This window comes from Equus przewalskii, chromosome 9 (genome assembly GCF_037783145.1).
Source record: "Equus przewalskii isolate Varuska chromosome 9, EquPr2, whole genome shotgun sequence".
NCBI classification, from domain to species: domain Eukaryota; kingdom Metazoa; phylum Chordata; class Mammalia; order Perissodactyla; family Equidae; genus Equus; species Equus przewalskii.
Genome location: NC_091839.1, coordinates 17,231,181 through 17,257,974, shown reverse-complemented (window position 1 = coordinate 17,257,974; position 26,794 = coordinate 17,231,181). Strand labels below are relative to the sequence as shown.

Below are 26,794 nucleotides of genomic sequence, written 5' to 3'. Positions count from 1 at the left end.
AGCAATTCCCGGCCGCCCAGGAATATTTGTTTAATCTGAACATTATTATTTATTTATTATTTGCCTATTTTTTTTTATCGCGGTCCATTGGCTTATAACGTTGCATAAATTCCACGTGTACAGCATCCTATTTTGACCTCGGTTTGGGCTGCATCGCGTTCACCACCGAAGTCAGGCTGACCTCCGTCACCATGCACACGCGCCTCCTGCTCATGATTATTTTTGAATCCAGGTTTCCTAAAAAAAAAGGCAGCCTGAGCCGTCAGTGGCAGATTCGGCACGAAGCGCGTTCCCATCTCACGACGTTGGGAGCCCCGCCGTGTCCCCGATCCCAGGATCTGGGAAATCCGAGGGCTTTGGGGACGTCGAGGGTGGAAGCACAGAACGTGACGTGCGAGGGTGTTAGGAACCCGCACTGGTTAGGACCCTGGAAGCGCAGGCGTGGGAGGGCGCGTCTCGGGCGAGCTCCTTGGCTGTGCCTCAGTTTCCTCCTCTGTCAATAGGGATGGGGTACCCCCGCCTCGTAGATGATTGAGAAGGTTCAACGAGGGGATGGACGTTAAGCGCTTCAGACGGCGCTTGGCATCCAACGCTTCGCTGTTGTCTTCGCCCCCCATCGACTCGGTGGTCCCCGTTTACAAATAAGGATGGAAACTCCGAGCCAGCAGCCCGGGGACCCATCCGCGGGGACCCAGGGCCTCATAAATGACGTGCTCCGCTCAGAAAGGGGAAAGGCACAGAGAGGGAAGGCGCCCCGCGGGGGGTCCCACAGCGCACCTCGCGCAGAGCATCGGAAACTGACGCCCTGGAGACCCGGGCACCGAACACCTGGGACCGGGGACTCGGCGACCAGCGGCCGGGGTCCCCGAGTGGCCGCCAGGAGGCGCCGGGAGCCGCGGGCCGGGAGGCGCCGGGGGTGTGGGGCTGGGCGCGGGGCGGCGGGCGCGCGCGTGCGCACACGGGCTGATCCTCGGCGCCCGTCCCCGCCTCCCCGGGAGTCGGCCCCGGGGGAGCGTCTCCGCTTGGGGTGCCCGGCTGGGTGGGCGCAGGAGGGCGCGCGCACGACCCCGCGCGCCCCCAGGGCTTGGTTCCCAGGCCCCCGCGGCGGGCGGCGCGAGGGAGGGATGTCCCGGAGGGGGGGCCCCGGAGTCACTCCTCTTCGGAAAATATGTCTGTCTGGCCCCCAGCCCAGGCTTGAGTCATCGGGCCCCGCTGCACTGAGTCACGGCCTCCACCCCCGCCCCTGGGAGCTGGGAGGGGACCCCCCCACCCCGACACTGAAGTCCTGGCCAGGATTCTCCGGCCCCAGGGGGGGCAGCGATCCCATCCCCCACAGCCCAGCCCGAGACAGCCGACTCCCACCAAGAAAGCAGCCTTGGCCTTTATTCGCTCCGTGGGGACGCTCTGCTTTTCACGGGGTCCCCCACCCTGGCATGGGGGGCGGGGGGGGGGACGGCGAGCGTGGGAACCCCGGTGAGCACCCTGGAGGGGGAGTCGTTCCGCACCTCCTGCCCTCCTCCCCATCTTTCTCATGGGGTGCTCCACCAGGGTCAAGCACTCACGTGTGGGGAAGGCAGGAGAGAGTGGGGGGCGGGGCGGGGGTGAGAGGTCCCTGGCGGGTGGGGGTGGGGCTGTAGCACCAAGAGACCCTCCTCCCCCCCCCACGACAGCCCTGAAAAGGACACTGAAATGAAGCCCCGGGGGCCTCTGAATCCGGGACGGGCTCCGCTGCGATGGGGCCGGACGGCGGGCAGAGGCCGTGTGCAGCCGTGTAAAACTCAGACCACCAGCCGGGGGGCGGGGGGCAGGCCGGGCTCGCAATCCCGGGCAGTGGGGCGAGGACAGAAAGACCTCCGCGTGGGCACCGTGCGGGAGGAGCCAGGAGCGAAGGGGCTGTTCCGTCTGCGAAGGATCCTTATCAAAGAAAGGGGTGTGGCCAGAGCTAGGGGGAGGGTCCCATGGGTGGGGGGGGGTTCCCTGTGCGGAAGTAGCAAGTTGTGTCTCCCCTCTGAGCCCCTGGTGGTCCCGAGACCTGAGGATGTGATGGGGGTGGGGTGATGGGGTGGGACAAGGGGGCCTGCCTGTCAGTCATGTCAGCCCAGTGGCCGCTCACTTATGGGGACAGGCGAGGGGTCCTGCCCAGAATCGGGGAGCAGACTGGTTAGGGCCCAGTGTGTGTGTGTGTGTGTCTGTGTGGCTGTGTGGCTGTTCTGTCCTGAGGATGTCAGCTCATGAGGGCAGACGTCGGTGTCTCTCTTGCTCTCTGCTGTAATCCCAGTGCCCAGAATGAACCCCCGGACATCGGAACACAGTCAGTGCTCAATAAATACTTGAATGGCTGCCTCGGTGTGTGGGTGTTAGTGTCGGTGTGACGTGCCTAAGCGTCGGTGCGGGTAGAGGTGTGACTGGCGGGCAGAGAAGCCTGGCCCCTCCACTGGTCCCCACTGTCAGGCAGTGGGGGGCGGAGAGACCCCGGTCCCCACAGCTAGGAAGGAGGGCAGGGAGGGTGCATGTGGGCCGGGGTGGGGTGTGCGTGCAGCAGACCGGCGCTGGGGAGCCACAGCAGGGCGAGGAGAGAGGGCCGGCGGGCAGGGGCCGGCTCACTCGGCCGAGCCCTTGTGGCGGCGTTTGGAGGGGGGCACGAGGCGGCGGGGCAGGTTGGTGGGCAGCCCGTGGCCCTCCAGCTTGGCCTCGATGAGGTGGCTGGCCAGGGCGAACTCCTCGTCGTCCAGCATGCCGTCCCGGTCAACGTCGCTCAGCTTCCAGATGCGCCCGAGCACCGAGTTGGGGAGCTTGGTCCCCACCATCCAGGTCTTGGCCTTGGTGCCGCTCAGCTTGCCGTCGGCCGGCGCCAGGTTGTAGAAGATCTCGTCGTATTTGGACTTGTCCTTGGTCACCACCCACTCGGCCTCGTCGTCCGAGCCCTCTTCGCCATCCTCCAGGGCCTCGTCGGGCCCCCGCTCCACGAACGGGCCCATGTGGGTGCCCTCGAACGCGCCGCCCTGCACGCCCGCCTCGGTGCTCTCCAGCTCCTCCTGCCGCAGCAGGGGCATCAGCTTGGCAATGTCGTGAGTCAGCATCTCGTCCAGCGCCTCCAGCAGCTTCGGCTTCAGCGAGTGGAACTTGGTGAAGTCGTGAGCCATCAGCAGCTCCTACGGGGGCAGGCAGGAGACGGGGGCACCCAGAGGTCAGGGGGCACCGTCCCTGAGGCCCTCCGGCCCCCTGGCACCCCCGGGGACACTTGGCCAGCTCTGGTGTCAGCTCTTTCCCGAGGGGGTGGAAGTATTTGAATATATGCACGACCCATTCTGCTTGGGCACCCACCACTCAGAACGGACTTGGGCAATAGGGTCCTGCGGCCCTCCCACCAGGCTGGGCGTGCCCCCAGAATCACACGACGGTGGTGAGGTCAGGGGCCCTCTGATGACTCAGAGCCACAGTTGTTTCCCAGCTGAAAGGATTTCAGTGATTTTGATTTTTTTTCTTTTTTTTTTTTTTTTTTTGCTGAGGAAGATTGGCCCTGAGCTAACTAACAGCTGTGCCCATCTTCCTCTATTTTGTATGTAGGACGCCACCACAGCATGGCTGATGAGTGCAGTAGGTCCACACCCAGGATCCAAACCTGTGAACCCTGGGCCACCAAAGTGGAGTGCACAAACTTAACCACTAGGCCACCCGGCCAGCCCCATGGATTTCAGTATTTTGACATCAGCCACAGCTTTACCAGAGCACACCCGGCGACCCTCAGCCCTGCCCGTCCTCTAAGGCACCCCAGCCGCCCAGCCAGCACCCCGACTATTATGCAACTTAGAGAAATTTTAGTTCCTGCTGTGGCGTTAGCTCTGTCACCCCACCACACAGAAACAGCTAAGGGGCCGGCTGCCAAATGTGCAGCTTAGGTTTGGGATGGCCAGACCGTTAGGAGACCCTGGGATCCACCCCACCCCAAGAAGTCGTCTTGTGCTAGAGCAGCTGTGGGGCCGGGTTTGTGGTCTCGCTGCATCTCGCACGGGCAGCTCTGAGTCACCTGCACCGGGAGAGTTGCAGCAAAGACCGACCCATTTCGTGGCACCCCATTAAATTCCAGAGCCGAGACGGAGGGGTCCGCTGATGGGGACAGATAGGGGCAGGGGCGTGATGGTGAAGAGCCGGAGGACTCCAGGGCCAGGCTGCTGGGGTTCTGACCCAGTTCTGCCACGTAGGAGCTGTGTGTCCTCGGGGAAGTGACTTCACCTCTCTGGGCCTGTTTCCACATTTGCTTATGAAATGGGTCGATAGCATGAGCACTCCCCCGACTTGAGGGGGTGGGAAGGGCTAAATGAATTCATCCGGATCAAGTGCTCAAGGAGCGTCCACGTGATGTCAACAGCTGCCATTTATCCAGCCCAGCGGTTCTCCACCAGGCGTGATGCTGCACCCCCGGCAGACGGGTGGCGAGCTCTAGAGACATTTCTGAATTGTCGCAACTGGGGGGTGCTACTGGCATCGAGGGGGTAGAGGCCAGGGATGCCGCCAAACATCCCGCGGGACATAGGATAGCCCCCCACGATGAAGGATCTGGCCCCAAATGTCAGTCATGCTGAGACCTTGATCTAGACCAGACGCGGTGCCAGGCCCCAGGCTTGCAAATGCTGGCAGCAGGGACTCTCAAGATGCCCATTTCCAGCTGAAGAAACTGAGGCTCAGAAAAGTCAGGGGACCGGCCCAGGATCATGGGGCTCGTAGACGCCAAGGGGAAATTCACCCTATAATTCCTGGGCTGGAGACATCTCAGACCCGAAGGCCACCGGCTTTGAGTGCCAGCCTAATGCAATCTCAGAGCAGAGGCTCCGCGGGGGCCGGGGGCCCGTCCCACCTCCACACCTGAGCCTGGACCTGTCCCCACGGTCATTCGGTCACTCCTGCCCTGCCCTCCTCCAGCAGGTCTTCATTTGTCCTTTGCCACCACCCCCAGACCCAGTGCGTTCCCCGCCACTGGTTAATCCGAGGCCTGGACCTTCGAGGAGCCCCCCAGGGGTCCCCCGATATCTGTCTGTTCCTTCTTCAGCTCTGCAAACCCTGACCATTACCTGAGCATCTGGCCGCCTAGAGGGAAGACTACATTTCCCAGCTTCCCTTGCAGCCAATCGGATGTCAGCACAAGTTGCAGGTGCAACTCCCGTGGCCATGAGACTGAGTTCTGGCCAATCGGATGTCAGCACAAGTTGCTGGTGCAACTCCAGAACCATCCCGTTCAAGACAGTTGCCACAGGTGGGTATTTAAACGTCAATTAGTTTTAAAATTTCAGTTTTAATGTGGCTAGAGGGCTTCCATATTGGACAGCACAACACAGGGCATTTTCATCATTGTAGAAAGGACTATCGGGCAGCACTGTTCTAGAAAGTGCCTTTAGAGAGACCGTCCCATCAGCTTCCCCGCCCCTCTCCCCTGCCCTTCTTCCTGGCTGGAATGCAGACACAATGGCTGGAGCTCCCACAGCCATTCTGTACCATGAGGGGGGTCTTGGGACTGGAGGCGAAATAAGACAGAAGGGTCCCTGGCTCTGCAGAGCATCAAACCAGCCCTGGGCCACCTTCCGGGACTTCACAAAGGAGAGAAATGAATCTCTCTGTTAACTAAGCCACAGTTATTTGGGGCTTTCTCTTCACTCCCTCATCCTAACTCACAAAACTAAACTTCCACGGAACTATTCGCAGGAGGTGCTTTCCGGAACCTGCCATCCATCTCTGCAGTTTTGGAGGCCCCATCCCAAGCCCACAGAAGCCGACTTTCCCGTCCCCCACCTCCCCCCTCTCCTCTGGGAGGCCTCCCACCTGCATCTTCTGGCAGTCAGGAAAGTCGCCGGGGGATATGTGATGTTCCAGCTGAATCTTGGCAAAGATGACAGGCAGCTTGAGAATCAGCTGCTTCTTCTTGTTCTCCTTCCCAAACACGGAGGGCATCTCCTTCTTCAGGTAGCTGATGATATAGGTGTGCACCTGCGGGAGGGGAGTCCTGGCCTGAGCCCATGTCACCATCCCCCGGGGTCGGGGGGAGCTCACTGAAAACACAGGGTGCCGGTGGTTCCCCACCCAGAGGTCCAGGCTGGGGCCTGAGAGTCTGCATTTCTAAGAGTCACAGGTGAGCTGCTCCTGCCGCTGCTGCCGTGGGTGGAAGGGCAACCTCGGCCCCTCCTGGGGCTCGAACACCCCTGCACGCCAGCCGCTTCCACATCTACAGACCAGCCCAGGCGGCTCCCGGAGCTCAAGCTGCTGAGCCCCCCGCCCCATCAGCACCCCTAGACAGCTCTTCTGACGCCCTCGGTGGACTCTGGGCCTGGCCCCCCGCCACGTCCCCCAGCTGTGCCCATCGCCGCAAGCAAATGGCACCCCCTGCCCCCCAGGAGAGGCCGGAAGGCCAGAAGTCATTCCTGGACGGATCCCCCTTTCTCCTCGGCAGCCACATCCTGTCCATCCGAGACTCCTTTGCTTTCTGCCTCCCAGGTGTCTCCCCGACGTTTTTCATTTCACTGCATCTCCGTGGCCATCCCTGTCCCAGCCCTCACCCTCTCTTGCCTCAGGGCCGGGGGACACACCCGTCACCCCACTGGCCTCCTGGCTTCCCCTCTTGCCCTTTTCTTTGTTTCTAGGAACAAACACCAGACACCACGAGACGCTGGTCCAAAGTCTCAAATTGCCTCTTTTCAAGTTCAAAACTCCCGCCACAGCCCGCGAGGCCCCCCAGCAATTCTCAAAGTGTGGTCCGGGGAACCCCGGAGGGGTTCAGACACGTGCACAGTCAGAACCATTTTAATCATAATGATGAGGCGCTGTCTGGCTTTTTTACTCTCATTTCCTCCAGAGCGGACGGTGGAGTTTTCAAAGGCCACAAGACACGTGATACAGCAACCCACTGAATGAAGGAGCAGATATGAGGATCCTCGGAAGCCAGACATCGAAGAGATTTGCAAAAATGGAAAACGGGGGGGGCCAGCCCCAGTGGCCTAGTGGTTAAGTTCAGCACGCTCTGCTTTGGTGGCCTGGTTCAGTTCTGGGGCGTGGACCTATACTGCTCTGTTAGCGGCCATGCTGTGCTGGTGGCCCACATACTAAAAAAAAAAAAAAAATAGAGGAAGATTGGCACAGTAGTATTAGCTCATGGTGAATCTTCCTTAACAAAAAAAAAAAAAGCAAAACAGGGCCACTATCCTCCCTAATTTTTTTTTTTTTTTGCTGACAAATATTTGCCCTGAGCTGCCATTTGTGCCAGTCTTCCTCTATTTTGTATGTGGGTCACTGCCACAGTATGGCTGCCAACGAGTGGTGGAGGTCGATGCCCAGGATCCAAATCCAGGCCACCAAAGCGGAGCACATTGAACTTAACCCCTAGGCCACGGGGCTGGCCCCCCTAATTTGTTCATTGTTTGGAAAATAGTTAATTTTGATAAAACATCTGTGACTTAGGTTAACATGTAATAGGTTTATTATTTTAAATGATCTTTTAATATTCATTATTATCCATATTTGTTAATTAATAGAAGTTATCAATAACTCATTGATAACATTTATCACAAACAGCTACTAAATAATTCTATATTTGTTGTGGGCTAATTAATATTATGAGATAAATATTAAACATTTTCTCAGTTATAAGTCCTAACATGGTCACCATCGGCAGATGTCATCCGTGTACACACAAACCCTTTAGGGTCCTCCATAATTTGGAAGAGTGTGACGAGGTCCCAAGACTGAATGGTTTGAGAAGCACCTGACTCGGCTCCTACTGCTTCGTTTGACCTTATCTCCCCTTCGGCCTCTTCACCTCCCTTCCTTGTTTTACCAGTATGCCAACCTCCTTCTCACCTCAGGGCCTTTGCACAACCCCTCGCTGCCTGGAGCCCTGCCCTGGGCTCCCCACCGCAGGCTCCCTCAGCTTCCTCCTGGTGCCGCCTCCTCACAGAGGCTGGCCCATGGGAAGCAGGCGCCCCCCGCCCCCACCATCCGCTTACTTTCTTTCTTTACTTTTATTGTTTCCTTCACAACATTTATCACCATCCATCGTTATCTCCTCTATCTCTTGCCTTCCCCATTCTGTGTCCTTCCACCGGAAAGTGAGCTGCACGAGAGCTGGGGCTGGATCTCTCCCCTCTGTCCCCAGCGCCCGCACGACGTGCCCAGACAGCGCTCAAGAAGTATTTGCAGAATAAACCAATGAGCTTGGGAGCCTTTGAGCCACAATCTCACAAGTCATCAAAAAACAAACAAACAGGGCAGAATAACGAGCATTTGTACATCCTATTTTTAAACAAGAAACTCAATACTGAAATGTATATGCTTTAATAAAAATAGAATAAATCTGGGGAAAAAAACACAAGAAACCACTCCTGGGGGAGGCCTCGAGGGAAGAGAACCTGAGAGCTGGTCGGGTCACAGGAGGGCCGGAGCACGTGCGATAGAGCATGAATGCTTTGCCATGAGACGGTCTTAAACGTTCAGTTAAAAACACTTGTTTAGTGAATCATAAGTTTAGAATGCTAAAAATTTTGGCGGTCCCCTGCCAGTTCTGAATCCTCCCACCCTCCACCATCCTGCATCCTCCAGCCACCCTGGGCTCCTTGTTCAAACACATCAGGCCTCTTCCTGCCTCAGGGCCTTTGCACGTGCTGTTCCCTCTGCTTGGTATGGTCTTCCCCCAGATCTCCACACCTCAGACCTTCCTCTCCTTCAGGTCTCTGCTCAAATATTGCCTCCTCTGGGAGGCCCTCCCTGATGTCCCTAACATAGTCCCTCCCCAGTCTCTCTTCTGCTTCATTTTTCTTCATAATGCTGATCACATACAATATACTATTATAGATTAATTTGTTTAACCTCTCCTTTTCCATTAACAAGTAATTCCACAAGAAAAAAACGTTATCTGGTTTGTCCCTTGCTGTATCCCCAGGGCCTAGAACAGGGCGGGAGCACGCTGTAGGCGCTCAGGAGCTGTTGGCTGACTGTCACCAAGCCACGTCAGAGAAGCTCGGTATGAAGGTTCAGGGCATCCTGGCCACTTTAGAATCAGACCCCGGCGAGACCTTGGCCTCAAGCATCCGAGCACAGCGAAATCGCCCCTTCTAGCAGCTATCATTTCAACCAAAGGGCAGAGCCAGAGGCCTCTTCCACACCCTACGTCGCACAGATGGGGAAACTGAGGCACAGAGGGGCGGTCACCAAGAGTCCAGAAAGGCCTTGTATGGTGATGGGAGAGCACGGGGCAGGGGGGAGCGGGGGACGGAAAGGGTGTGGCTGTTGTTTGATGGTTGGACCAAGTGTAGCGGATGAGGGAGGGACGCGGGGCAGGGTGGGGGCGGTGTGGCCTGGTCACAGCGCACCCCGTGTCCTGAGGGCACCGGGGAGCCAAGAAGGGATCTGCCCGAAGGAGGGGAGGGAGGGGGGGGTCTGTGGGTCCGAGGGGCCATGGGGCGGGGGCGTGGCCAGGCGGGTGGGCGGGGCCTGCGGGAGCGGACCAATGAGGCGAGGGGGCGGGGCCTGGCGGCTCCCCGGGTACCAGAAGGTGGGAGGCGGGAGGGCGCTGATGGCTTTTCCAGAGAGGAAGCGGGGGAAGGTGCCAGGAAGAGATAAGGTGGGAGGGCGGGCCGGCCGGGGCGCGGGGGCCGGGGCTCCGGGGTGTGTCCGCGTTTCCGGAGCCGCCCCCCACCCGGCGGGGGCACCAGGTGTCCGGGCCGACCCCGCCCCTCGCGCCTGCGGCCTGGGCTCCAGCCCCCGCCGCCGCCTTCGGGGTAGAGAGCTGGGGAGGACCTGGGGGACAGGGGACCGTGGGGGACGAGCGCGAGCCGGGGGGAGACTGAGAGAGACGGGAAGACAGAGGGAGAGACAGAGAAAGGGAGAGACAGGGAGAGATGGAGAGAGACAGAGGGAGAGACAGGGAGAGATGGAGAGAGACAGAGGGAGAGACAGGGAGAGATGGAGAGGGAGAGAGGGATGGAGAGATGGAGGGAGAGATGGAGAGAGACAGAGGGAGAGACAGAGAGAGACAGAGAGAGACAGGGAGAGATGGAGAGAGACAGAGGGAGAGAGAGAGAGAGTGGGGAGAGACAGAGAGAGACAGACACAGAGAGAGATGAAAAGAGACAGAGAGAGAGCGTGAGAGAGAGAATGAGGAAAGGAGAGACGGAAAGAGAAATAAATAGAGAACAAGAAAAAGGCGGAAATGAGGAGACAGACAGACAGTGCCGAGCCGGGCAGAGCGGGAGAGCGGCCGATGCCCAGCCTTCAGGAGCAGGCCGTCCTGGGCCGCTCCCTCCCAGGGAGGATTCCTGGGGTGGGAGTGGGGGCTCTGACTCACCCCCTCTCGCTGCTCCTTAAACCAACACCTCAGGCTCCCCCACCCCCTGTGGCCCTCTGCGCCTCGCCGCCTGCCGGGCTTCCTGCCCCACCTCCACCCTGGCAGCTTCCCCCACCAATGTTCCATTTGGCCTCCAAAATGGCTCTTAACCCAGTGCTCTCCTCCCGCTCCCCAAGGCCCCGTCCTGATCCAGGCTCCTCCTTGTTCCTCGGTCCCCAGCGTCCTCCCTGGTCTCCGGCCCCAGTCACTCACCGCCCTTGAATCCACCCTCCAGAGGCAGCCAGAGTCTGACCCTGTCCCTCCCCTGCTCTGAACCCTGGCATGGCTCCCCAGTGCCCTCAGGATGAAGCACAGGTTCCTGGCCACAGCCCCGGGAAGTCTGACTCCCACCCACCTCCCCAGCCTCAAGAGTCAGTTACTTGCACTGTCTACACTGGGTTCGACACTGACGTCTGTCCTCTTCCTTGAACTGGCCAGGTTCTCATCTCCAGTCCACAAACTGGCTGGTCCCGCTGTCTAGAATCCATTCCCTTCCTCTCCGGCGCATCCTCCAGTTGGCAGCCCAGATGCCTTCTCCTCCAGGAAGCCCTCCCTGATTCCCCCTGGGCTCCCAGTCCCAGCCCTGCCCGTGCTGGGTTGTCACTGTGTGGGGATGCGTCTCTCCCCTCCCCTGGGCTGCCCTGGTCACTGCTGTGTCCCCAGGACACGCGGCACAGAGCCAGGCACAGAGATTTTGTTGAATGCGAGTGTTTGTTCCATGTCATTCATTCGATAAATATTTACTGAGCACCGAGTCTGTGCCAGGCGCTGGGGACACAGTGGTGAACAAATTCAAGGATCCCTGATTCTGCGGAGCTTAAACTCCAGGGAGACAGGCAGTGAACACAGAAACCCAATGAACGGGTGACATAAGGCCAGGCGGTAATGACCGCCATGGAGAAAACTACACAGGATGAAGGAGGACTCACATGGGGAGTTATATTTAGACAAAGGGAGGGCAAGGAAGCTTTTCTGAAAGGTGACAGTGGAGTAAAGACCTGAAGGAGGCAACAAGCAAGCCATGTGGATAGCCAGGTGGGAAGGGGGCGAGGAGGGGGAGGTTTCCAGGAAAACGAAACAGCAAGTGCAAAGGCCCTGAGGTAGGAAGGAGGAGGCAAGTGTGATGTGCAATGCATGATGGGAAGGGAGTGACAGATGGGGACCGTCTGAGGGTGAGGGTGGAAGGGGCCGACTGTGGACCTCCAGAAGGACTTGGTTTTCGCTGAGTGAGATGGAGTCCCGGGGCAGGTTGTGAGCAGAGGCGGGACCTGACACAATGTGGTGGGTGGTAGGAGGTGAAGGAAGGAAGAACAGGACAGAGAAGAGACAGGGAGACGTGGAAACAGAGGCAGGGAGAGAGACAGAAAGCCACGGTGGGGGCCCCCTCTCCACGCGGCTCCAGAACGACCCAGCCTGGAGAGGCTCTTAGCTTGGAGAGCGAACTCTCGGAGAGCTGATAAGGCGGCGGCTGGCGGCCAGGAGAGCAGGGGTGGAGGAGAGGCGGGAGGTGTGGCCCGCTTACTGCTCGCCTGATCCCCCCACTGCTCGCCCATGCCCGCACTGCTCACACTCATCCCCCCCACAGCTCGCCCACCCCCCATCACTGCTCGCCCATCCCCTCCACTGCTCGCCCATCCCCTCCACTGCTCACCCATCCCCCCCCACTGCTCACCCATCCCCTCCACTGCTCATCCATCCCCCCCACTGCTCACCCATCCCCCCCACTGCTCACCCATCCCCTCCACTGCTCACCCATCCCCCCCCACTGCTCACCCATCCCCTCCACTGCTCACCCATCCCCCCCACTGCTCACCCATCCCCTCCACTGCTCACCCATCCCCCCCACTGCTCAGCCATCCCCCCCACTGCTCGCCCATCCCCTCCACTGCTCGCCCATCCCCCATCACTGCTCGCCCATCCCCTCCACTGCTCACCCATCCCCCCCACTGCTCACCCATCCCCCCCACTGCTCACCCATCCCCTCCACTGCTCACCCATCCCCCCCCACTGCTCACCCATCCCCTCCACTGCTCACCCATCCCCCCCACTGCTCACCCATCCCCCCCACTGCTCACCCATCCCCTCCACTGCTCACCCATCCCCCCCACTGCTCACCCATCCCCCCCACTGCTCACCCATCCCCCCCACTGCTCACCCATCCCCCCCACTGCTCACCCATCCCCCCCACTGCTCACCCATCCCCTCCACTGCTCACCCATCCCCCCCACTGCTCACCCATCCCCCCCACTGCTCACCCATCCCCCCCACTGCTCACCCATCCCCTCCACTGCTCACCCATCCCCCCCACTGCTCACCCATCCCCTCCACTGCTCACCCATCCCCTCCACTGCTCACCCATCCCCCATCACTGCTCACCCATCCCCCTCCACTGCTCGCTCATCCCCCCCACTGCTCGCCCATCCCCTCCACTGCTCACCCATCCCCTCCACTGCTCACCCATCCCCCATCACTGCTCACCCATCCCCCATCCCTGCTCGCTCATCCCCCCCCACTCACCCATCCCCCATCACTGCTCGCCCATCCCCCCCACTGCTCACCCATCCCCCATCACTGCTCGCTCATCCCCCCCACTGCTCGCTCATCCCCCCCCACTGCTCGCCCATCCCCAGCCGTTGCTCACCCATCCCCCCCCACTGTTCACCATCCCCCATCACTGCTCACCCATCCCCCCCACTGCTCGCCCATCCCCCCCACTGCTCGCCCATCCCCCCCACTGCTCACCCATACCCCCCCACTGCTCGCCCATCCCCCATCACTGCTCGCCCGCCCCCAGCCCCGCTCGCCCGCCCCCAGCCCCGCTCACCCGCACCAGCCGCGCCCTCTTGACCAGGTCGTTGAGCTTGCGCAGGGCGGCGTGGCGCGGCAGACCCTGGATGTCGCGGAAGAGGTCCTGCTCCTCCAGCTCGAAGAGGCGCCGGTTGTCGGGCACGAGGAGGGGCTGGGACCAGAAGGAGCCGATGTAGACGCGCAGCACCTCGGGCGTGCCCACCACCTTGCCCAGCGCCCACATGAGCGCCCCGTAGACGCGCATCAGCTGCTGCGTCTCCACCATGTCGGCCTTGTTGAGCACCACGCGGATCTTGTCCTCGTGGCCGCGCAGCGCGCCGATGGCCTCCGAGAACTCGTCCGAGATCTCCAGCTTGTGGGCGTCAAAGAGCAGGATGATGAGGTCCACGCGCTCCGCGAACCACCGCAGCACGGCCGGGAAGTCGTAGCCTGGAGGAGGGGGGACACCGGACCACCAGGGGCAGAGGTCAGTCCCCCACGCTCCGACCATGCGGAGGCATCCATTTCTTTGCACCGATATAGGACTGTACGGGTGTTCAGGTTGTTAACTACACAAATCTTTGTCTATGTGAAATAACTGAGGCCACAAATGTATCCCATTGCTCTGGCCACGCCCCCAGTATTTCCCCCATCAATCTGGCCCCAGTCCCTCAAAACATGTGGCTACAGGGGGCAATCACCACCCCCCAACCCCACCCCCATTTTCATTCATTCATTCGGCAGATACTAGTGGCCCGCAGTGGTCCCGATGTACAGGTTGTTAAAACACTGAAGTGTTTCCCAACAGACTCCCTGTGCTTCTCTGGACCCCCCTTTCCCCAAGCGCCTCCATCTTCCCAGCCCCTCCCCAGGAACTGTCAGATCGCCCCAGGCCCTGTCCTGGGCACTGGGGACACCACAGGGCACACAGAGGCAAGGTCCTCGTCTTTGTGGAGCACCCGTCCCAAAACCTGGCCCCTGGGTTCATTCATTCATGCACCCCCACGGCTCCTTCACTCCTTCATTTAACTACAAGCGATGCTTGGGAGAGCAGAGGGGAGTGGTTGCGACCCCCGACTTGGCCGTCAGGAAGACCCAGGTTTGAATCCCGCTCTGCCCCCATCTGCTGTGTGACCTTAAGCAAGTAGGGAACCTCTCTGAACCTCTGTTTCTTCTTTCATAATAGGACCTACCTCAAAGGACTATTGTGAAGATTCAAAGAATATAAATGAGCGAATAGATAACAAAAGCTTGCAACAGGGCCTGGCACGGAACGGTACCCTTAAAATGGGCGAGCTTTAGGCACATAAATTATACCTCAATAAAAGTGTTGAAGACAAAAAAAATGCAGCGGCGAGAGCTCGACAAGCATGAGTCACGATGGCCGCCGGACACCGCAGGGGGAGTCCTTCGGGGGCCATCCACAGCTGCCTGCTCTGTCCCGGGGACACCGTGTGGCTCAGGCAGTCCCAGTCCTGTCCTTCCTGGGCTCGCAGTCCACAGGGGACACAGACCCATCCCCAGAGTGGCCGGGCTGAGATGGGGGAGCCCAGAGGGGACGCTGGGGGCCAAGGAGGGCTTCCCGGAGGAGGGGACGCAGAGTGGCCACCTGGGGGATGCGTTCACTGGCAGAACACAGAGCCACTGCTGATTCCTTTGTTGTCGCTTCATGTTTTTCCTGACTGAGCTCATTGCATCTCCAAAACCATCCCAGGGGACAGGCGCTTTTTATGACCCTCCTTTTCCAAAAGAGGAAACTGAGGCACAGAGAGGTGAAGGGATCGACTCAAGACACACAGGCAGGAGGCGACGGAGCAGGAGCTGGGGAGCCGCTGCCCGGCCTATCCTGCCAAGAAGGAAGCCGGCTCCTCGCAGCCGCTGGAGACTGGGCAGGGCGGGGGTGGGTGACACTGTCCAGGGGGAGGAAGGACCGGTCACCAGAGGGACGGCAGCTGGGGCCCCCTCCCTGCCCAGTGTCTGCACAAACACACACACCGGCCGGGATCTGGAAAGTGTGTCTCACGCAGGCAGGGCAGGAGAGACGCAGGCTGAGTCAGCGTGGGAATGGGAGACGTGGCGGGGAGGGGCCGGGCACAGCGGCCCTCATGCAGGACCCACAGTCATGTGAGCGCATCTGCAGCGTCTCCTGGGTGCCGCGCACTGCGACGGGGTACTTGGCCCCTTGTGACGCTCAATTTTAACCCTCAGGGCAGCCCAGGAAGCCGACACCGTTCTTATTCCCATTTTACAGATGGGGAAACTGAGGCACGGGGGGGGGTCAAGTGGCTTGCCAGGGTCCCACAGTTTAAACGTGGCAGAGCCCAGATTTGACCCCGCCAGCGGGCTTCACTCTGCTGCCGTCACACACGCGTGTCTTTGTAGATCTCCCACGCAGAGGCGGACACGCATCCACGCGTGCACGCACACACGCGTGCGCGCCCCCAGGTATGCAGGCTGCAGCACACACCTGGACACAATCATAGCCCCATGCTCCAGGATGCACCCTCCTCGATACGCTCTTGCTCACAATCTGGGAGCTACACAGACAGTCGTGGTGATGCAATTACAAGGACACGGCGAGACCCGCACAAAGTAGCAGACACCAGCGTGAACACACAAGCGCAGAGCATGCTTGCACACCCACCATCACACACACACACACACAAGCTTCACACCCGTCTAGATCCGAAGGCACCCACACAGACACAATGGCACACAGTTCCACAAAAGGTACACTTTTTTTTTTTTTTGAGGAAGATTAGCCCTCAGCTAACATCTCCCGCCAATCCTCCTCTTTTTGCTGAGGAAGACTGGCCCTGCGCTAACATCCGTGCCCATCTCCCTCTACTTTCTATGTGGGATGCCTGCCACAGCGTGGCTTGCTGAGTATGCCATGTCCACACCCGGGATCCGAACCAACAGAGCTCCAGGCCGCCAAAGCTGAACGTGCGGACTTAACTGCTGCGCCACCAGGCCGGCCCCACACACAGAGCTGTGCACACAGTTCCACCAGGCTCCCTGGGGCACCCATTTCACAATACAACCACATGCAGACCCGCAGTCGGTCACACGCAATCCCATAGTCACACAGAGTCACACCCAGCCACAGTCAGAGGCACACGCGCGCGCACACACACAAATCCACACATCCCTCCTCTGCCTCTACCCCCTCCGCCGTCCCGGCCCAGCCCCCCAGGATCTCCCCGCCCCCCCATCGCTTCTGCGCTGCCTCCTCCCGCCTCCCCGGGGACGGGGACGCGCGCCCGCTGGGCCGCGGCCAGGGACACCGTAACCCCCGGCGCCCTCGCCCTGCCTCCCGGTCCCCTCTGCTCCACTCGGCAGCCTCCTTTGCCCCGGTTCCCGGAGGCCGTGCGGGGCGGGGGCCAGAGACGCGGGGACGAGGCTGGGGGGGGGGGGGGCGCAGATGCGCAGCCCGCGGGGCAGGGGTGGGGCCGGCTCCCCGGAGGCCCCGCTGGAATCCGCCCCCCGCCGCTCCCCCTGCACAGCTGTTTATAAATTCCAGGCCCGGCCTTGGCGCGCGCCCAGGCCCCCCTCCCAGCCGCATCGGTGGCCCAGCCGGGGAGAGGCGCTCCCACGGCCCAGCCTCGCTGCCTCCGCCCTAGGGCTCCCGTCCCTCCGGAGCGCGGCCTCGCCCCCCAGGCCCTCTGTGTCTCTGATTCTGTGTCTTTCTTGGTCTTTCTTCCTGCATCCTTGCACCCGCCCGGACATGCAGCTGCGGCCGGCTCACACGTGTTCACCACCACCCCCCCCCTCCAGGGCCCAGCGTGGAGGAATCCCAGCCTCCCGCCAGCTCCCTCCTGCTGCCCGGCCAGCTCGGGGCCGAGGACAGGGCCCAAGGCCTATGGAAACCCTGAGCCCTCCTCCCTCAGACCGGGAGTCCTGGCCCCAGCCCCTCCTCCCTCAGACCCAGGAGTCCTGGCCCCAGCCCCTCCTCCCTCAGACCCGGGAGTCCAGGCCCCCAGCCCCTCCTCCCTCAGACCCGGGAGTCCAGCCCCAGCCCCTCCTCCCTCAGACCCGGGAGTCCAGCCCCAGCCCCTCCTCCCTCAGACCCGGGAGTCCAGCCCCAGCCCCTCCTCCCTCAGACCCGGGAGTCCAGCCCCAGCCCCTCCTCCCTCAGACCCGGGAGTCCAGGCCCCAGCCCCTCCTCCCTCAGACCCGGGAGTCCAGCCCCAGCTCCTCCTCCCTTGGAGACTCACCACGGCTCACTCTCTGTTTAGCGCCTGACAGGATGCCCGGGGTGTCAATGATACTGATGCTCTCCAGGACCTGATTGGGGAGGTGGGCGCACATGAACCTGGGGTGGAAGAAGGTCAGGGGTCAGTGCAGGGTGGGGCAGGAGGAGAGGACACACCAGAAAGGAAACCAGGACTGCAGAGAGGCAAAGGAGGTCCGCAGAAGGGAAGGACCTTGCAAGAGAAAAGGAAGATGGCGACAGAGAATGATAACCATAAAAACTTAGATCTGCCCTGCACAGAACACTCACTTTGCGCCCGGTCCTCTTCTAAGCACTTTATGTGTATTCATTTAGTCCTCATAACAACGCTATGGAGTGGGGACTATGGTTATCCCCATTTTCCAGATGAAAATAAGAAAGGCACAGAGAGGTTAAGTCATTTGCTCAAGGCCACCCAGCTAGACAGGAGTTGAACCCAGGCAGGCTGGTCCCACCGGCTTGACGGCTCCCCTAGAGAAGGCAGCAGGAGAGCAGAGGCAGGAAGGGGGAGCATCAGGCAGAGAGAAGAGAAAGGGGCTGAAAAGGAGAGAAAGAGGGCCAGAGATGGGGGCCAGGGACAGGAAGATGTGCCCTTGGGCTCTCGGCTGCACACCTGTTGAGGAAGGTGTTCCCGAAGGGGTTGAGTTTTCGGAAGGGCTTGTCCGGGTCCACAACGAGGGCGTTGCCCGGCACGGTGCCCTCGGTGTCGCCATGCATGACAGCCACGAAGCAGTCGGTGGTGGGCTCGGGCCCCACGCGGGAGCCGGGCACCTCCTGCTCCAGCAGGTACTGGATGAAGCTGGTCTTGCCCGTGCTGTACTGGCCGGCCACCAGCACCATGGGTTTGCCGTCGAAGTCGGCGTCCTCCAGGGCCGGCGAGTGGAAGGCCCCAAAGCGGTAGTGCTCCTCGAGAGGCAGCAGCTTGGTGCGGTACAGCTCCTTGAGAGCCGAGGTCACCGTGCGGATGGCCTCGGGCTGCTGGCCCCGCGCCCCGCCCCGCTTCAGCCAGCTGAACATGGTGGCGGCGCGTGCCCACTGGGCTCACCGAGGAAGATGCACACAGTGGGGAGCTGCCTGCAAACGGGGGACAGAGTGTTGATGGGGGACTGCCTGATGGAGGAGGAGGAGGAGACGGAAGGGAGCCGGGAGGTGGCGTGGGTGGAGGATGGTGGAATGGGTAGAGGGGGAGGAGCAGAGAGCACTGATGGGGACACCAGACGCTGATTGTTCACGGAGGAAGAAGGTCATTATTCCAGCTGGAGGAAGAGAAAGAGATTAACGGTGCAATGATCGAAGAAACGGGACTGCTGGTGCAAACCTGGGAATGGACAAAGGGAAGGAGGTGGAAGCTGCCTGGAAAAAATAGATTTCTCAGTTCCTGCACTTTTTTCCCCTTTTCCATCATTTCACACATTTTTCACTAAAATCACTCCATGTGTCAGGAGCTGTGGGCCCCAAAAACCGGCCAGGGACCAGCCCTGTCCACTCTGAGCCCCCAGTGAGGAGAGGACCTGGGTACCAGGCAGTCAGAGGTGCCCGGGAAACTCCAGGCAGTGGACCTGTAGGCACCAGAAGGGGACACGATGAACCCGCCACGGGATCCGCAAAGCTCTGGCTGGGCTTTCTTTCGAGCTGGCCCCTGAAGACTGGGCACGACAAGGGCACTGAGGCAGAGAGGATGGCGTGGCTGGACACAGGGGCGTGAGGAGAGGGGTGGGAAGGGAGGCACCCGAGACACGAGGGGCCTTGGGCATTCACAAGAGCAATAAGTCAACATGTGGGACCACTGCGTGCCAGACCTGGCTCTAACTCATTTAATCTCTGTGACAACCTTGGAAGGTCGGACTATTATCGTCCGCACTTTCCTGACCAGGAAATCGAGACTCAGGAAGATGGCAATGACTTGCCCAAGATCACTCAGCTAGTAAGTGCTTACGATGGGACGCCAGGCAACCTGACCTCAGAGCCTGTGCTCCTGGGTCTAAGGAGTTAGGGAGAGAAACAGTGACCAGCCCGGCAGCAAGGAGCACCCCCCGCACCCAAACCCTACCACCCCTTCCTCTCCTTTCCTTCTCTATAGGATCTGTAGTGATGGCCCCTTTTTCAGTCCTGAAATCAGTCACTTATGTCTGCTCTTTTTTTTTTTTTTTCCTTCCTTCATCGGTCTAACTCAATGCTTATAATTTTACTGATCTTTCCACAGAACCAGCTTTTGGTCAGCTTGGAGTCTGCAAATACTCTTTTCCACTGCAAGAAACTGGGGCTTCCTGGAGAAATGGCTGCTTCCAGGGCTGGGGCAGGGAAAGGACAAGCGAGGCTGGACCGGAGAGTGGGGAAGGGCTCAAAATGCATGGGGCGCGTCATGGGGACACAGGACCCGGCTCGAAGGGGCTGCCCCCTGGCCAAAGATGGGACCATTTGAGCATCCGAAATCACTGCAAATCAGTATGCTAAAATCCATAAAATCATAACGATAAGTAATACCAAGAAAGAGAGGAAAGGAAAGGAAAGGGAGCCGAGGGGGAAAGGAGTCCCTGAAGGCAAGGAGAGGCAGCAGCTGGGACGGAGATGTTGGCCCTGGGCGGTGTCCAGGCAGGGAGGGTTCCAGGGGAGGACGCTTGGGGTGGCTGCACAGACGTGGCTGGACAGGCGATGGGGTCGGGGAGGTGGGAGAGGCCCCCCTGGGTGGGAGGAGGGGCCAAGCAGGGCAGAGATGGATGAGGGCGGTGTCCGGGAGACCACCCCCAAGGAGGGGATCTCCGCTGGCAGGGAGGATGGGGGAGCGCGAGAGACTGGGAGGGTCCTGGAGGGAGGACGAGGGTGGGGGACACTGTGACAGACTGGAAGGGGCCGGGGTGGGGGGAGTTGGGGAGACAAGGGGAGACCATCACACCCCGCGGGGGTGGGGATGGAGGGTCTGCGGCGCGCAGGGGAGTAATCTGGAGCCGGGCCAGGCTCGGGGCTCCGCGGGGGGGGCGACAGCTGCTGCCGGGGGGCCACTCACCGGTGGGGCGCGCGGGCGGCCGGAGCGCGCGGCAGGGCGGTGGGGTCCCGCGGGATCCGAGGCGCCCGGAGCGGCCTGTGCTCGCGGTCCCGTCCGGAGCCGTCTGAGCCGGGTGGGGCCGGAGCCGGGAGGAGGGAACGGGGTGGGGGGGGCGGGCCGAGGAGCCCCCCCCCCAACCTCCCCAAACCGGGCGCCCGGCCTCTGGTGCCCCCTGGTGGGGAGTGCCAGGGCGCCGTCCCGAGACGGTGAGAGCGCGGGCTCCCCCTCCCTGGGTTCAAACTCCGCCTCCCCCTCGGGCATGGGGCCACTCCCGGATGTGTCTCCCTTGCTAACATGAGAATAACAATAACAATAATAATAATAACAATAACAGCAGCCGCGCTAATAATAATTTTAAAACTTGAGCGAGTTCGTGAAACTCCTCTGCTCACAACCCATCCTGGCTCCTCGCTCGCTCAAAGTCAAGGTCAAAGCCCTCACCAGCCCCGCGCGATCTGTCCGTTCCCTCTGCCCTCGCCTCCCTCCCTGTCCCCAGCCCGCTCCAGCCACACTGGCCTCCTTGCTGTTCCTTAAACACGCCAACCACCCTCCAACCTCAGGGCCTTTGCACTTGCTGTTCCCTCCGCCTGGAATGCTCTCCCCCTAGGAATCCTAATGGCTCGCTGTTTCCCCTCCTTCAGGTGTCTCCGAAAACGTCGCCTCCTCAGAGAAGCCCTCCCTGATTTCCCTGTTAGAGGCATCACCCACCGTCTACCCGTCATCGCTGCTTTATTTTTGGCCACTGTTCTTATCAATGCTCCGCATAGGGCACATTTCTCTGTTCCAGTGACTGTCCGCTCACAGGAACACGCGCCCCACGAGAGCAGGGGCTCCCGACTGCGTGGTTTGCTGCTGTGCCCCCCTCGCCCCCAGCACAGCACCTGACGCACCTCAGGGGCCCAGGAATTGTGGGTCGCATTGGTCGCTAAGGTTCACCGAGCGCCTCCTGGGTGCGGGCGCGGCTCCAAGCCCTTCCCCTGTGTTACGTCACTGAATCCTCAGCACACGCCTGAGAAGCCGCGATGGGGGTCCCCATTTTACAGACGAGGCAGCGGAGTCCCGGGGCAGGGAATTCCGAGAACCCAGAGAGGTTGTTCAGAATTCAGCCCCGCCCCGGCCCCCAGCAGGGGCCTGAAAACAGCGGCTTTCCAATCTGGGTCCGGGGCCGGGATCGCCTCCCGGCCGGGGCTCACAACACACGGGGCCTTGGGGCAACTCCCAGCCCTGCTGCTTGCTCGCCGGAGAACCCCGGGGAAGCGCCGCTGCCCCTCCGAGCCTCAGTTTCCCCGTCTGTCTGGCTTCACAGGACGGCTCCCCTCGGCTCTTTGCTCGCAAGGCCCCGCTGGCTCCGGGCGCCGCCGGCGCCGCCTCGCTCCTGCTCCTCCGGCCCCGCCGGGGTATACCGCCCCGGGCCGCCAGGGGGCGCGCGGGAAACGGCCGACGGGTTGCGTGCAGCAAAGTCGGGGATGCGGCTGAAGAGACGCTCTAAAACGGATCTTGGGGATGGCCGCGCACCTCTGCAAATATGCTAAAGCCACTGCTCTGTCCCCTTGAAACGGGTGATGGTGTGGCCTGTGAAATATCTCAATAAAGCTGATATGTATATGGTGTATATATAATATATAATATACATAATTATAATATATAATCATATGTAATATACAAAGTGGTATGTATAGGGCTGGCCCGGTGGCGCAGCGGTTTAGTGCGCACGTTCCACTTCAGCAGCCCGGGGTTTGCTGGTTCGGATCCCGGTGTGGACATGGCCCCGCTTGGCACGCCATGCTGTGGTAGGTGTCCCACATATAAAGTAGAGGAAGATGGGCACGGATGTTAGCTCAGGGCCAGTCTTCCTCAGCAAAAAGGGGAGGATTGGCAGCAGATGTTAGCCCAGGGCTAATCTTCCTCAAAAAAATAAAGTGGTATGTATAATATATAACATACATAATTATAATATATAATCACATATAATGTATATAAGGTGATATATAATATACATAATTATAATATATGATCATATATAATGTATATTAAAGTGGTATATAATATACATAATTATAACGTATAATGATATGTAAAGTGGTATATGATATATGTCCATAATTATATAATCATATATCATGTGTAAGTGGTATGTAACATATAATATACCTAATTATAATGTACGGTCATATATCATATACAGCAGTTCACGCGTGTGTAATATAACCCATACAACATACATACACTGAGAGCCCTGGAGCTTGGCGCGCTGCTCTGCAAGCCTGACCCGGAGCATCGCCGTCCCCGTAGGAGGCGGGATCCTTACTATTCCTGTTCCTGCTGTGAGTCGAGTCCCGCTGCTCAGATGGGGAGGTCGAGGCGCAGGGGAGTCGAGTCCCCGCGGCCCCCGGAGTGGAAGGACCAGCGGTCAGCCGGCTCTCACCTCCATCCAGGGCTTCCCAGCCCGCAGTCTCCTCGAGGGTCCGTGAGCTTGGACGGGAAAAGCAATGGCGTCTGGAGTTTTCCCTGAAACTCAGGGTTTCCTTCACCCACAAATGTGAGCAACGAAACACAGCAGCACGGGCAGGACCGGGGTCACTGTCCCGGAGAGGAATCCCCCATGTTTTCATCACATTGCAGTTGTTCCAGAAAGTTCCAGGGGTGGTTGACTTGTTACTGACTGGACCCCCGCTGGCTCCTTCTAATCAGTGCGTTCATACAGCTCAGGTTACCGCGTCACAGATTTGTGGTTTTTTAATACTCTATTTCAGTGTAGTTGGTTCCCTTGTAACCTTGTGGGTTTTCTTTAATGTATTTAAAGACATTAATCAAGGAAGGGGTCAGGGAGGTGAAGGGGCCCCTCGCGGACAGTGTCCGCCTCATTAAACATGCTCTGAGCCCCTGAGGATGGGGCTGCGGTCTCACCTCGCTGTCCCCCTGCTCTCTGAACCAGGCGGTCTCTCAGATCTGTGCCCCACGTCGTCCAACCTCCCTGATGCCCCCTGGGCCTCCGGAGCCCCCTCTGCAGGGCACAAGCTCCCTTTCTTCTTTTTCTAGCTCCCGTCTTCCCCATGTCCCAAAACGGAATGGAGAGATCCTGGCATATCCGACAGCAGGGACAAACCTTGGAGACACGACGCCAAGTGAAACAAGCCTGGCACGAAAGGACACACACTGTGTGACCCCCCTCCTGTGAGGCGCTCCGAGTCGTCAGATGCATCAGATAGAAAGCACAGCGGCGGCTGGGCCTGCCGAGGGGGCTGGGGCCTCAGTGTTCACTGGGGACACCGTTCTGCAACTTGAAACAAGTTCTGACAATGCAGCCGTAGCTGCGCAATGTGAATGCGTTCGTGCCCCGAACCGTACCCTTAAAAATGGTGCAAATGGTAAATTTCATGTTATGTATATTTTACCCTAATGAAAAAAGAGAGAGACATGGAGAAGGCTGCCAGCGAGGCCTGTAGTTACCAGACGGACTTGGGAGCTGTCAGTCTTGGGTTTCCATCCTGCTCTGCGCCCAGGTCACTTGGGCTGTGGAGTAACCCATCTGGGCCTCCTTCCCTTTCCAGACGGCTCAGCTGCAGAAAAGGGGACCCCCCCCCCACCGTCCCCCACCCCCAGAGCTGTTTGCAGCATCCTGGAGCGGGTGTCTAAGAAGTTAGGTCCAGAGCGCTAACTTCATCGGAGAGGAGCTGAGTCCGGGTCTCCTCCCAGGGTCCAGGGCGGGGTGGGGGCCGCTTGGAAAGGCCTGGCTCTCGTCCCCAGGCTCCCCGGAAGCTGCATGAGCAGAGGAGAGGACTGTGGGCTCGGCCAGACCGCCCGGCCTGCAGCCCACCCGACCCCTGGCTGCATCCTTTGCGCCTCGGGGTCCTCAGCTGCGAGATGGGAGCCTCCGCGAGGACGGAAGAAGCGAGCCGGGGGAAGGGATCCGTAAACGATGGCCGTCGAGATCCTCTGCTCGGGTCGCCTGCCGCCAGCCTTCCAGGGCGAGGCCCGGGCGGGTGGTCATCCCGGCGAACTTGGGCGCGGCCACGTGGGGCCTTCCGGGAGCGCGCCGCGCTGCGAGGATGTTAGGAACGGCCTCCCTCCTTCGGGGCTTTATTTCGCGCGGGCGCGGGGCGGGGCGGGAAGTAGGGCTCCAGCTGGGACGGGGGGCAGTCCCTCTCTTGGAGACCCCATAAATCAGCCCCCCACCCCAAGGCCTTAGAAACAGGGCAACCGGGCGCATCACTCTGGTCCCGCCGCGGCCACCGCCCACCTGGACTCTGGCAGTCGCCTCCTCGCCCTGTCTGTTCCCCGCGTGGCCGTCAGAGGGCTCCCGGGGGACCTGAGTCGGCTCCCAGCTCCCCGCCTCGCTCGGAGTAAGAGCCAAGTCATCACCGTGGAGCACACGGTCCTACACGCTAGGCCCCCATTGTTCCCCCTCCGACCTCACCTCCGGCCTCCCCCTCCCCCTCACTGGGCTCCAATCATACTGGCCTCCTTGTTGTTCCCCAATACTCAGGCATGCTCCTTCCTCAGGGCCTTTGCACTGGCTGTTCTCTGCCTGGGGTGCTCTTCCCACCCATCCCCCTCCACCTCCCATCTCCCTGTGGCTCTTTCTCATTTCATGCGTGTCTCTGCTCAAATGTCACCTCCCCAAAGAAGTCTTCCCTTCCCACCTGGTCCTGAGGGCCTTCATTGTGCAGTTGGGGAGGTTGTCCACTGCACAAAGCACTCATGGAATGGGTCAGAGGGGCTGGGCTGGAATCCAGCGCACACTCTGCTCCCCAAACTCCAGGAGAAAGGGGGGCTGTTTTCTAGTTAGCATAGAGGTGTCCTGGGGACAAGCAGCCGCCTTGTCCACTCCTTCACCCTGCGCTGGGAATCGAGCTGTGTCCTCCCATGAGATATGCTGTTGTCCGAACCCCCAGGACCCGCGAATGGCATCTTACTCAGAAATAGGGTCTTTGCAGATCTAAGCAAGTGACGACGAGGCCATACTGGAGTAGGGTGGGCCATGACCCAACATGGCTGGTATCCTTATAAGAGAAAAAGACCCACCAAGGCAAAAGGAAAATAGCCAGAAGACCGGAGTGATGTGGCCACAAGCCCAGGAACACCTGGGACTCCAGAGATGGAAGAGGCCAAGAAGTGTCCTCCCCTAGGGTCTCTCGAGGGAGCGTAGCCCCCAGGCACACTTTGATTTGGGACTTCTGGCCTCCAGAACTGTCAAAGAATAAATTTCTGTTCTTTTCTTTTTCTTTTCTTTTTTTTGAGGAAGATTGGCCCTGAGCTAACATCCATGCCAATCTTCCTCTACTTTCTATGTGGGACGCCTACCACAGCACGGCTTGATGAGCAGGGCTTATCCAAACCGGCCAACGTAGGCATCTGAAACAGAGCTGCGAACTTATCCACTATGCCACCGGGCAGGCCCCTAAATTTCTGTTCTTATAAGCCCCCAACTTGTGGCCCTTTGTTACCGCAGCCATAGGGAACTAACACGCCCTGCTTGGTTTTTCTACATGTCTCCATCTGACGCTGTACACACGGACCGTGGATCCTCCTCATTCGCGGAGGCCGCATTTGTGAACTCATCTACTTGCTAAAATGTATCTGTAACGCCAAAACGTGCAGCGCTTTCATCGACCTGCACAGAGCCGCAAAAATTTGAGTCACCCACCATGCACGTTTCCAGCTGAGGTGGGACAAGGTGACGCTCCACACTGTTTCAGCTCTCAGACTGTAGGCAAGGAGCCTTCCCAGGTCTACTTAGGGCCACGTTTTTCACATTGTTGTGCTTCTTGTTATCGATTTCAGTTTAAAACGGGCCCCAGGCATAGTGCTTAACGGCATCTCATGTTACTAAGCGCAGGGAGGCTGTGACGTGCCATAGGGAGAAAATACTGCCTTAGTTCATCTTCGTTCAGACCCAAGTTATATACCGCTGTTGGCTGTGAGTTCAATGTGAAAGAACCAACCCTATATATTAAATAAGGTGTGTTTAAGCAGGAACGCACATAAAACAAGCTGATGCACTGATGGGTTGACAAAAATGTCGTGAGCAGAGGCTCACGGTAAGGAGTGGTGGTTCAGTATTCGCTAACTCCGTGTTCGCGGAGACTGTAGAACTTACCAGGAACGGTAAGAATCGCCCACGTTTGGTTGAGACGTTCACTATCTGCCTCCTCCACTAACAAGTCCGCCTTCCCCCCAGCCCCAGCCCAGGGCCGGGACTTCTGTCTGCCTTGTTCCGCGGCAGCCGTGTGCCTAGAACAGGGCTGGCACCCAGTAGGTGCGCAACAAATATCTGTGCAACAAGCCCTCACTACCCCCACCCCCCACCCCCGACTCCAAACAAATCCCCAAAGACCCAAAAGGAACGGGGGCGAGGGGGCGTCAG

The 26,794-nt window shown here is 59.7% G+C and overlaps 1 protein-coding gene across 2 annotated transcripts; it reads right to left on the bottom strand.

Annotated features, from left to right (window-relative positions):
• Positions 1-1,356: 1,356 nt before the first annotated feature.
• Positions 1,357-20,716, bottom strand: EHD2 (EH domain containing 2). 2 transcript variants are annotated; one of them, XM_070558071.1, is made up of 6 exons: positions 20,389-20,716; positions 17,998-18,458; positions 17,368-17,465; positions 13,188-13,600; positions 5,815-5,979; positions 1,357-3,152 (listed from the first exon to the last, which is right to left on the bottom strand). In XM_070558071.1, the coding sequence occupies exons 2-6, from the start codon at positions 18,399-18,401 to the stop codon at positions 2,601-2,603; spliced, it is 1,632 nt and encodes a 543-aa protein (XP_070414172.1). In that variant the 5' UTR covers positions 18,402-18,458; positions 20,389-20,716; the 3' UTR covers positions 1,357-2,600. The 2 variants fall into 2 exon arrangements, with proteins under 2 accessions (XP_070414172.1, XP_070414173.1); XM_070558072.1 differs by having other exon boundaries at positions 17,998-18,640; positions 20,389-20,499.
• Between the last annotated feature and the right edge of the window lie 6,078 nt (positions 20,717-26,794).

Bases quoted from the DNA above. Each gene is read 5' to 3' on its own strand.
- EHD2 (XM_070558071.1), bottom strand. From the start codon at position 18,401: ATGTTCAGCTGGCTGAAGCGGGGCGGGGCGCGGGGCCAGCAGCCCGAG. The intron at 17,466-17,997 runs GTGTGCAGCCGA...CTTCCACCCCAG, and splicing joins GGGAACACCTTCCTCAACAG to GTTCATGTGCGCCCACCTCC. The intron at 5,980-13,187 runs GTGAGCGGGGCT...CCCCTCCCGCAG, and splicing joins AGAGGGCGCGGCTGGTGCGG to GTGCACACCTATATCATCAG.